This window comes from Ambystoma mexicanum, chromosome 9, assembly GCF_040938575.1.
Source record: "Ambystoma mexicanum isolate Mex_15411 chromosome 9, UKY_AmexF1_1, whole genome shotgun sequence".
Taxonomy (NCBI): domain Eukaryota; kingdom Metazoa; phylum Chordata; class Amphibia; order Caudata; family Ambystomatidae; genus Ambystoma; species Ambystoma mexicanum.
The window spans coordinates 977,696,396-977,709,024 of record NC_090931.1 but is presented as its reverse complement, the minus strand read 5'-3'; the positions used below and the strand labels follow the sequence as shown (position 1 = coordinate 977,709,024).

General features: G+C 41.6%; 1 protein-coding gene across 1 annotated transcript in view; it reads left to right on the top strand.

The window, feature by feature from the left end:
• The window catches only part of SLC25A12 (solute carrier family 25 member 12), an 881,399-nt gene that overhangs the window by 846,986 nt on the left and 21,784 nt on the right, over nucleotides 1–12,629 (top strand). The window contains exon 16 of the mRNA XM_069616206.1: nucleotides 11,702–11,860. Within this exon, the coding sequence (XP_069472307.1) occupies nucleotides 11,702–11,860 (159 nt within the window). The remainder of the gene's footprint in view (nucleotides 1–11,701; nucleotides 11,861–12,629) is intronic.

The window sequence follows — 12,629 nt, the reverse complement described above, 5'->3', positions numbered from 1 at the left end:
TTCCTTACCGGGTCCCGCGAGGGGAGCTTGTAATGAGGCGGAACGGGTTTAACGGGTCCGCCTTCTTTAGCGGAGCCTGTTAACCCGTTCCGCCTCAATTGTAATGAGGCCCTTAGTGGGGCAGAGGTGAAATTCGAGGCTCAGGTTAATTTCTTGTATGTAATCACAGTTGTACATTTTGCACATGAGAGTGGCTCCTCTATCGCACCTGATAGTCAGAATCACGAGATATGCCAGGTGCAATGTACTCTCTCATCAGGAGTCCCGGTATGCTTTCCATTCAAGTGGGTTTCTTTTTAACCATTTCATAGTGCATAACTGCGTCATTTAGAGCGCCTGAAGACTGCCCTTGGGTGGTAGCGGTGCACAGTATAAATCAACATAACATAACATTTTATGGCACAGAAGCCCTTCATTTTTTAGTGTGCAACTGCTTCATTCGGTTCTATGTTCATTCTTCGCCCGTTTTTGTTTCGCAGCACTTTTTGGCGAAACATTTCTTCCCGAAAAAAGTATTGCATTTTTTTTATTGGGCCCCCCAATCCCTCCTCCCCAATTATCTATCCCTATACATCACCCCACCCTACCCCTTAAATGCCCTCGCCCTCCCCCATGTTTCTCAATGTTTTTTCAGCAACAATTATTCAGCAAAAAGTGACGCGAAAAAAAACGGGGGTTGAATAAACGTTGTACCCTTCATTCAAAGTGTGGTGACACTACACTTCATAATGTGGGAGCGCTTCACTTTAAACTGCAGCACTGCTTCATTTCCATAGTGTGGAACTTCATGATATTTAGCCACTTTTGTCTGGTGTTCTGTCCACATGCAAATATGCTGTTAGTCTGTGAAAACCTGCATCAGCTAAATGGATCTATAACTTAAGTATGCGTCCCTGAGATAGCGGGATGTCACTCCTGTCCCATCGGAGCTCCAGATTAAACGGGAACGTTTTCAACTTTTTTTTTAAACAGGTCTGATGATTTAATTTCTCTCAGATCTGGTGGCATGACATTCCATGCTCTCAGTGCCACAGCAAAAAACGCCCATTTACAACAACAACAACTTATCAGGAGATCAACTGTAGACTTGTCAATGTAAACATATAAGTAACACCACGTTAATACATCATCAAGAAAATTGATTATTCCTATTATGTCTATGATAATATCACTGTGACATAATGGTACTTGATCAAACAGACAACTGTGAGTAGATCACAGGCAGCAGGTAAAGTTACAATTCTCATTCATCCCATTTGGGAATATGGCATCCAATTTATCTATCCACAAATTTCCCCGTTGATCAAGTCTCTGTGTCAAGGTATTGTGAAGTCTCCCCCTTCTGGACTATCTCCAATATCTGGAACAGAATTTGGGAGATGTTATGGTGCTGTTTAATCCAGTGTTGTGCTAGTGAGGAATTCTGATTTTCTGGTCCTGATGTTGGATCAGTGTTTATTCTAGCAGAGTTTGCATGGTCGTCCTGATTGTCCCATGTAGTGCTTTCCACAAGGACATTGTATGGCGTAGATGATATTGCCAGAGTAGCAGGTGGAATAATAGCAACAAAAGCCAAAGACCAAGTAAAATACTAGGTCACACAGTCGCTCTCAAAGTAGCCCAACCAGGGCAGGTGGTTATCCACAGTTCAAAAATATTTAAATCCGGTATCAAAGGTAATGTATAAATTCAAAGAAAAAAAAGTCTGTAATTGGTTGAGATCAAAAGTAGTTTATCCAAAGTAAAGCTGTCACTAATGTCTTCTTAGTGAGGAAGTAGTTGCCACAACCCATATATACAATGCAGACTTATGCGCCAATGCATTTCGGAAAACATTTCCTTCTTCAGGCCAAGTCTAATGTATGCAAAGTCAAAAATAGACACAAATCCACATACATATACAATACAAATCAGTCAGCATACATGTAAAGTATATAAAAAAATATAAATAAAAAATATTCAAACATACCAATCAGTGGTGGTCCCAAGAGAGATTAGTCAATGGAAAAAATGGAAACAAAAAATGATGAGTGCTAAATAATGAAATGGACTGACAGAATAACTTAAATAGTTAAAAAGTGTTCAGCCTGATTTACCTTATAGGTGTGGCACGAAAGTAAGATGATCCAAAGTTGCCGAGAGTAAAACGGCTGCAATGTGCAAATCCTATCTGGTAGTGCAAGAAAATCGGATATAGTATGATGGTGTTGCAGGCTTGGTCATTGTGAGTGGGGAAGGAAAAAATAAAAGGATCTGATACCTTAGAGCACACGGAGAGAAAGGGTTCTGCTGCGTGTGGCTGTTGTGCAGTAACAGTGACTGCCGTGTTGCCGTGGTAGGAACGAAATTATAATCCACAAATAGCTGAACTACTTGTATAGATATACCGCAACCGTGTTGCCAAAAGGTGTCGCCATGAAGGCGGCACCTTGGGTCCCAGACGGGTCCGGGACATGCAACAAGGTTGTGGTGGGTGTCATAGGGACAAAAGTTAAATCAATTAGAGCAGTCTCGTCGCAGAGGTGATGCCTGAAGTCCCAGAAAGAAGTCCGGGATATGCAGCAAGGTTTCTGTTTGGGAGCAAATATAGAACCACGTTAGGAAACATGAAAACACTTACAATTAGAACAAAGGAGGTTTGCAAAGCACCACAATCATTTTTTCTCCTGATCTTGGATGATAAACAATGTTGCCCTTGGCTACAAAACTTCAATTGGTGCAGTGCATATATGGGATGGTTCCAGTCTGTTAATTGGCCTTAGATAGACTCTTAAAATCCGTGCAAACCAACATATCTCTCAAATCAAATTATTACTACATTGGTAAGCAAACCCTGGTGATACGTGAAAAAGATGGTGTACTCTGGGGTCACATGTCAGTATACTCCAATGTTTGTTAATGATAGACTTAATTTCCCTGCTCTGTATGGAAAACGTAGACACATATGCTCATTTTGGCTCAATCTTGTCCTTAAGCGTACAGTTAAATAGCTTCTCTCTCGTGATGTGATCCATGCAGTCTCTCCATGGATGCACTGACCACTTCAGCTTTGTAGCCTCGGTCAATAAACTTCAGACTCGTAATATCTACCTGTTTTGAAAACTCATTTTCGTCACTAACAATGCGATTGACCATAAATAGCTGACTGAATGGGAGGGTTTTCAACAAACTTGATGGATGGAAGCTTAAACAATGTAGGAGATTATTTATATCTGTGGCTTTTCGGTAAATATTAGTAGCATAACAATTGTCAGTAACCTTAATTTTAACATCTAAGAAATATATTTCTTGACAATTGACTTCTGATGTAAACTGTATCCTTGATCTATCTCATTGATGTAAGATAAAAAATGCCTGCGATGTCTGCGAAGGTGGGGTCGCATTTGAGATACCAAAAATATCATTGATGTATTTCACCCAAAGGGCAAGGTAGTTGTGCCACACTGGGTGATTAAGAATATGATCGTGTTCAAATGTATGCATAAAGCAGTTAGCATACACGGGTGCCATAGTGCCACCCATAGATGTTCTGTAGCCTTGTTGATAGTATTGCTTCTCAAATGGGAAATATGAGTTCTCTGAGATAAACAATAGGAGAATCAAAATAAATTCCTTATCTGCACCAATGTGTCCCTCTTGTACACTCAACTGCCTCTGTCCCAAGATTGTGTGGAATAGACATATACAAGCTTTTCAAATCAACTGTGAACACAATGTGTGTTGAAAGATAGTTCATCTTGCTCAGTAACTGTAAGAAGTGAGTGGTGCCCTTAACATAAGTACTGTTTTCTTTAACCATTGGTTGTAAGAAATGGTCAATGTAATTACCCAGTAGCTATAATATGCTATTTGTAGCAGCCACAGTGGGTCTGCTTGGAGGGTGCAACAGATCTTTAGGAACCTACGGTAACAAGTAGAAGTGGGGGATCTTAGTATGTGTCATCAAACATTTGTTTAGTATTAATATTGATCCATTCATATTTTTCTGCCATTTTCAAAATTCCTGAGAGGTCTTGCTGGATACTCAAGGCTGGATCATTGTCCAGCTTTGCATAAATAGTTGGGTTATCAAGTTGACGTTTACACTCATCTAAATATGCACTTGTATTCGTAATAACCAAATCTCTACCCTTGTCAGCTGGGTGTACTGTTATGTTACAACAGCTACATAGTTCTCTAATGAATGCCAGTTTGAGTATTTGGTCCTATTATATGAGATCTTTAGTTGATTTCTATTGTACCTTCCAAGGTCACAGCATGTAACCTTTTATTAATCTCTTTTTCAATGAGATATTCAAACATCTTAATGCGTCTAGAAGGGTCGTTGGATGTCGTAGATGAAGTGATAGGGGTATCTTTGATGAAATTGAGAATGGCACTGGCCTCCTATGTGGAAACAGCATCACTTGTTAGTTAATGATTCAATGTCATGAAAATACATAAATGGGTGTGACTTCATCAAAGTGTGCTATTAGAAAACAGAACTATAGGAAAAGGTGGGCACAACCTGCACTAAAACCAGTCATAATGTATTGTTACTAGAATAGCGTAATGCCATTTCCAGGAAGCAATAGGGTAAGACCCAAAGCACTTGAGTACATGAATACTCTATAAAGAAATCCACAAACAGCCGTCCTAGGATACATTATGCTCTACCTGATTTATGCTCTTAGAGCTTCATAAATAGTTCTGAGCATATGTGAGCCAACTGTTAATATAATAGTGGAAAAAACAAAGATATAACCAAACTTCAGTGAAAACCATAAACATATAGTGGACAAAATTTGTATTGGAGGAAGACAGTGCACATAAGATCTGGTCAGCCAATGTGTTTTCGTCATAGTCTGCCTTCAGGGCGACCTTATGCGTTAAACATAAACAAATATCCCAACACTGAGTATTACATCATAAATGGTAAACAACATAAAACCAATGATATTGAAATGCCCCATAACAAAGAACCCAAACAAGCTGGATTAATCACCAAAACAAAACATAATTAGACACACAGCATAATTAAGGCTCATTTGTGAGTATGTTTCAATGTTAAAACTATAGTACCTTCGGATATCCATAACTCCATACAATCTATAAAATGACAAAAATGAAATGGATTCAAATGATATAAATGCAATCTCAACATACCACTATGAAACATCAATTGAAAAAATAAAACGAGATACCTGTGTCACTCAACAACAATACAAAACTTAGAACCTCCTGAAAAAGGAGAACAACTGCAGCCTCCAGAGAAAAGAAGAAAAAAGAAAAAATGTAGACTAAGTTACAGTGCCTGTTATTGAATGAAGTTGGAAAAAAAAGTGTACTTAAAATTTTAAAAGCGGTATACACACTCATCAACATGTGCTAATGGGAGGTAAAAAGCACTCACATACACACCATCTTAAATGCGAGCCATTCTCTGTGTGTCAAACCGCTAACATGGCAGCGCTGGAGCTCTGCTGTGTGTGTAATGACGTCACAGACACATGACGTCATTCCGCTGAAAACAATCCAATGCGAGCATCTGCTCTGTAAATAAACATTTGTAAAAAAAAAAAGTATATAAAAGATGCCTGTGAATGTAAAAAGACAAAAACATGGTGGAAAACAATCTGTGTAATACTTATAGTGCTTGTGATACCACATAATACCACTATGTGGGTGAGGGTGAGGATATTACTCTCATACTAACAGAAATATTGCCACTTTTTTACTGCACTGCACCGCCAAAGTTGTAATAAGGACCATGGTAACTCACTAAACATCTCTAATTGTGACGACTGTTAACTGAAACCCTCTAGCCCAGTCCCAGTGCAAGCTTCCTTATTCTGCCTGCAACTGTGTACGAAACCTGCCTAGGCAGGTCAGAAGGGCTGTTTCAACTCCATGCTCACTCAGTCCTGGACTTCTACTGGACTTCTACTGGACTTCTACTGAGGCTACCCACATGCCAGTCAATCACTGGTGGTTTTGTGTGTAATGGCTGGGGTGATGGAAGGCAAGCGTGTTAATATTACTTGTAGTCAGCATGCACACTGTATGTGCCTACAGGCACCTAATGTGTGACAGATAGGAAAAGCACAAGCAATGGTATTGTGTTAAAGCACTCCCAGGGCTATTGCAGAAAAAACACCACTAGTAGGACAGAGAGGTAGTTAATGCTCCAGCTGAAAATGATGACTCAAGAGGATCCTTCCCCACCTATGCTTCTGGGACTACGGCTGCCAGTGCTGTAAGGAATCCTCCTTGTTAGACCATGTATCAGTTTATTGAGAGACCACCCTCAACACAGGGAGTTCCTTCCCTCCCCACTCAAGGTGTCACGCAAAAAAACTATTTAACAGATTCTTTTAATCAGCCCTACTTCAGATGCATATCATGCACCTTGGATCCCTCTTTCCTGAGCTAACAATGAGCCAAGAACCAGGCCGGTGTACAGGAAATGTATTGGTATTTATTTAACTTAAAAGGAATAGAAATTTGCACGAAAATCCCAAACACTGCTTTATCCGTGGCTCACCATTAACTTCTTGTTACCCAAATCAATGACACATATTAGTGTATTTTTAATTTTTTCTTTTTATACAGTTTATTACAAACTTTTAAAAAAAGAGAAATAAAACAATCACATCATCACAGCATAAGAACTCATTTAATCAAATAACATTCCTTCTTCTCAGGTGGATTCCTTCCCTTTTGGTGTTATTAAGTCAAAGGAAGCACAAAATCAATTAAGTAGATTGATAAGCAAACTCAGAATTCATTCCGGGGGGTTTGCACAAGGATGCGCTTTTTCATGGTGTTAACCAGGATCAATGTTCACCAATTGCAAAGAATTTCTCATATGTCCCAAGAAATAAATCAAAGCACAACACACATCACAATTCTTTACTTTCTCCCAGTTTCACTTCAAGAAATAATTTTCACTTCAAGAAAGAGTTTGATTTTCCTGCAGGCTTAAAAGGCTAGCAGTAGGATTTCAAGATTGGTACAAATACATATGGCAATTATGATTTCGCCCACACTTTTGGTTTAAAATAAACACAGGATTTAGCGGTATGTTTTTCAGAACCCCGCCCCCCACCTCCCTCCCCTACTTTGGTCTGTGTTGGGGAAGTCGGACAGAAACATTTGAATGATTTGGGCAATTTTGAATTTCAGAGCCCCCCTCCACTGAAAGGCCTGTGTTGGGAAAACTGGATAAAAAGGTTGGACTGATTTAAGAACAAAGACACCCCTTTTCCTTAAAGCAGTCGGGGTCAGCAGGACAAAAAGGATTACCCAATTAAATTATAGGCTATAATTTTCAGTGCACACTGGAATGTGAGCTTTGTTAATATTGAATTTTAACAAAATTCACCCGGTAGTGTTCTGATAAAATGGGGAATTGATTAAATTGATATTTTTAGTTAAATCAGCTAAGGATCTACACAGTTTTACCCCTAAATACAAAGGAAAAAGATTCAAGGTAAGCAGACTCCCTCACCTTTTGGTTTCCCAGGGCTCAGTTCTTCTTACATAGAAAGCCTCTGTTTAAAGTTCAGGAAAGCCAGCTGCATCTCTGGACGCTCTGGAAAGATAGGGGGGCGGGTTCTGGTCATCCCGCTCTCAAAGATGGCCTCCCACACTCCACCTTTAGGACCCAGTCAGCTTCGAGGCCTTCCTAGAAATAGACAGCTCCACCAAGATACACTCTCAGCAATCTCTTCTGGTGTTTCCTTACAGCTGTCAGATGGTAAGTTTCCGCAGCCCTCCTCAGGGTAAACCTCACCAGGTCTGTCTGTCCCTGTGTGTCTCTTTGTGTGTGTCTTCCTCCAAGTGCAGTCCTCTTTAGATAGCGGCGATGACACCACCAATTTTACAATCTTGGGGAATTACCCTGCACTAATTCCCGCAACCAGGATTGGACAGTAACCCTTCTCTCTCCTCCCAAACCCAGTCTTCAAGTCAGGATTGGTTTAGGGATCTGGAGCAACATATGGCAATTCCCATTTGTAATCGCCATTTGTTCTCCTTTCACATTTTTGGCAAAAACGAGTTATGTATCACAACTTCATAATTTTACTAGCAACTGCAGTAATATACATATTTTCTGATTCAGCTAAGCATGGGGAATTATATAAGCCGACCACCAGGTCTATACCATGTAGCATAGGCATGTGGCACCTTTCTGTCGTTTCCATAAAAAGCATAACAGTTATGAATATGTAAGTTATTACCCATATCCCTAATTTTATTCTCCACCCGCTCACCAACTCTCACATTTGGAACATGGTCCGATCAGCCAGAAACACATCTTAGATCACCATTACATTTCCATGAGTCGCAGGTGGATGAATTTTATATCTCCAAAATGGCATGGAAATGACCTAATAAATCATACATAGATTAAATCAATCCGACTTATGGTTGCTAGGAAAAAGGCCTAAATGATAATAGTCATTTTAAATTAATTGTGAATCTTCATGGGGGACAAATGGCCCTTCTCCTGCCTTCTGGCCATTTGTTTTCACTGGGTTGGCCTGCACCCAGACATTTTTTTTATCAGTCTCTTTGTGTTGGAAGCTTGCTCTTTGAAGTTGTTGCCCCCATTTTCACATATACGGGCCATTCGCCAGCCAAGGGGAGCTCCTCCTGCAGTCAATGCGTTCAGAGCCAGCAGGTCTGGAGAACACTGAATTTCAACACCTTTAGCAGGACACTTTATTGCAGTTGGTAATTAGATGGGAGACGTGACATCCAGACTGGCAGAGGGGGATTTCTTTGTGAAGTGTCCCACAGCCAGCAAAAGGGTTTGTCTTGGGCTAACATTTTTCCATGAAAACAAAGTGGCTTTTCAAATGTCACTGGTGTTTTGTATGTGAAGCATAATATACATTGCTTTTTGTCAACTCGCACATCGTGTCTTTTCCCTGACATTTTTCGGTGAGCAGTGATACATTTTCACATTTAAACTGCTTTTATTTGCACCCACCATGCAAGCTGTTTTTGTGTCACTGTTTTAAAATCCTGTTGCCATGTTTGAGAATTAGAATGCTGCTTTTTCTTTGGTAATGACAGGTAGGCCTGCTATTCATGTGTTTGGGGCCATTGAATGCACAGCACAATCACACAGTCCACCCATCACAGGTCACGCAACCAGGATCCCTAGGCTCTTCAGTTCACACATGTTGTTTGGCACTGACTCCTGTGCACTAAGTCACCTTTACTTAGTTCATCTTTGTTGGCCTCTTGGCTTTATGTGCTGATTTACACGCCTCTGGCTTCTCTTTGTCAGCCTTGTGGCTCTGCCATCACTTGTCACACACCTCTTGCCAGTCGTTGGCCTTGCCACACTGCATTCACTCCTAAAAGTTCTGCTTGAGGAGTTTTTGTTCATTCCCCACCTTTGTATGGCGCTCTACTTTCACATGGGCACCTAGGCCGTTCTCAGTAATCTGCTTTGCCCATAAGGTTTTATTCCATTAAATATTTACTATGTTTAGTTGCAAGGTTTCAATCAATTCGTTAGTCAATATGTTCAGTATTCAAGATGCACTTGTTTTCTTAATTTAAAGTTCCCATTCAGTTCGGTATTCAATGGTCATTTGGTTTGCTAAAGTTAAAGTTTCCATTCAGTTCGGTATTCAATGTGCATTTGTTTTGCTTAGTTTCACAAACTGTTACCCAGACTGTTACCCAATTTCTGTCCAATAGGAGCGACCTGGTGTTAGAGCGTCTACGCCGACAATCACCAGCTTCAGGCGTTTCCTTTCGTCGTTTCCCGCTGCTTCCTCAAACACTTCTGGAGTTGGGAAATCCACTGCTAAGAGCCCCGCTCATTTGCCAAGTGTTTCCTTCTGCATGCCGGCCACCTGATTGCTTCTTCCCAGATGCAGGCAGCGTGTTTCCTTGTCCTGGCGTTCTCGCAGCTCCTGCTGCTCACTCAGTATCACAGAGGCTCCCAGACTTGCGGCAATGACACAGCTCACACCTCCTGGGTCCTGCAAGTCCTCTGGGATATATGTGGTATCCTGGCTCCTTCTGCTGTCCCACCACAGCTGCCTCCTTGAATCAAGGGTCCCCTGCTGGTCTCTCCCCCACAGGCCTCCCTGTTTGCCCCTTTGGTGTTCTTTGTCACTCATTGCATACACATGCAACTAATTAACAGGTTACAGGTGTGCTCTCTCAATTGGGTCTGCCTGACTTTAAGGGGACATGCCTGACCTTTACAACATTCTGCAGGCATCTTCTTCGTCCCAGTACTACATTGGTGAAATAGTATAGTGTTCACTACTCATAGCAGCTTCTTCCTCGTCTCAGTACTGTCAAGTGTCACATGTGGGGAAATGAGGGGGAACAGCTTTATACTATCCCATAAAGGTCAGTGGAGGGTTAGGATGGTCTTCAACAGGAAAAGGGGAATAGCATGTGTTACCTGTGTGTTACCCACTCCCAATCCCCAAGGACTCTCCACCCAGGTGATCCTCCTTTGCTTCTACACCCCAGGGTCAGGATCCAAGAGTGATGGCCTTTCCCTGGACACATGAGCAGAGGATCCAAAGGGAGTAGGAGTGAGAATATTCTCAGGTTTCTCAAAGCACCTCCCAGCAGAAGACCACATATCTCATGGCCACCAGAGGTGGAAGGTGCATTCAAACACTCATTGGAGCATTCTAGGGCACCACACACACACGGGCCATCCACTTGCCATGTGCCATATTATTTTGTTATTTTAGTTGATATTTTTGTATAACCTTCTGCCACTTTACAGCAACTTCAGAGACCTTGATAGGCAACATAGAGGAATGGGAAGGGAAACCACAGACCCTTGGCCTTGTGCCCTAGTTGGGGTTTGAGTTGTACATGGTCGGTGCAGTTTTTCAACAAGGATGCAAAAATCTCTTGCTGTGCCACTTATCCTTGCTACCTCCTCAGGGCGGGTTAGCAGTATCTTTGGATCAGCAGGGATGTCCAGTAAGAGACGGTTACAAGCCTGTCGTTTCTTTCTTGCCGAAAGCAGCTGCTGATGTATGTTCAGGAGGGTTGCTTTGAGCCCGTGGTTGGGGGTGGCAAGCAGAATGCAAGGCAAAAGCCTGGTCACACATTTGTTCTTGACAACCTTTCTCTGCTCTTTTTTTTATTCTGATGCAAAGTAGAACTGTCATCTTACAAATGTTGGTTGCACAGGGCATATACCCATGCAAATGAGCTCCTCCAGCAGTGACGTCACCTTAGTAATGTCCACTGCTAGTTATAGGAGAGCCTTGAGACCCGTAGCTGGCCTCACCAAGGGCTGGCTGTAACATGTAGTAGTGTGCCGCTGGTGATAGCTTGCTACTACCCTCGGCAGTAGAGTACCATCAATTACATAATGAGGGCCAAAGCAACACTTAAAAATATGTTAAAGAATATCCCCGACAAACGAACAAAATTATCTTCTGACATCTATTTATAGAAAGCATCTTACAAAATATTCAATGTTTTTCTACACGGATTTATTGTAAATAACATCCTATGAAACACATTTTGCATGCTTGCAGGTGGTAAATGTAAGGTCTTTTGTGAATGTTCAAACCCGCTTGTTTTTATTAAAATGTACTGTCACAAAAAAGAATTGACATGTGTAGCCATAGTCTTCAATGAAGGAAAAAGGTCTGTTTTTTTTTAACCAGATGCCGCACTTTGTGTGAATTAAATGATTTTTTCTTTCTGGAAGGTGTGCCTGCTGCTTCTTTGGTAACCCCTGCTGATGTCATCAAGACAAGACTGCAAGTGGCAGCTCGCGCTGGTCAGACAACCTACAGCGGCGTCATTGACTGTTTCCAGAAGATTCTGAAGGAAGAAGGGCCTAGAGCTTTTTGGAAGGGAGCTGCAGGTATGTGAATGCCCTCGGAAAAACTGCCTTAAGTCACGTACACTCAAAGGAAGTTCAGGGAAGCTTTGCGCGATCGCGGGCCCAGTAGAACATAACACATTAGTGTTTTGCGAACTTGCGAAACACAAACTCTCAGCACTGTGGTTGCAGTGCATTGGGGCCGATGGGTCCAATTCTTCTGCCTCCCCTCAGTTGTGTGCAGTTCACATCAATGTCATTGTGCCTCCAGCTTCGCAAGACAGGGACTTGAGTCTGGCATTTTTGGCAGGTTGTCTATTTGCAGTTCTTAAACAGTTTAGATGAAGCAGAATGTTTTAACCTATTCCACACAGAACATGTATTTTCGTCGAGAGCATGCTCGCATGTTACCCACAAGCCTGGCTTGTGGTGGCCCCTCGCAGACAGAACATATGGTAACACCATCATAAATCCTCAGAAGATGAAGCAATTCCTGGTAAAATTCACCTGGATAAGAGAGGGGCCGCGTGCTACCAAACGACTGTGAAAGCCAGAATACAGACTGTGTTCTGAGTTTATGTCCAATTCCCTGTGATGTTTTTGGCCCATCATAGAACAATTGATTTCATTTATCTGTTGCTATACAAGTCACAACTAATATTGAGTAACCACTTTTCCGACCAGTTGTTTGAAGGCTCAACAGGACATTCGGAAGGAAGGTCCTGCCTGTCAAACCTATCATTTCACTTAGAGAAAGCTGGAAATAGAACAGTCCAGTCTCAAAGTGAGACCAGACTGAATTAAACTAGAT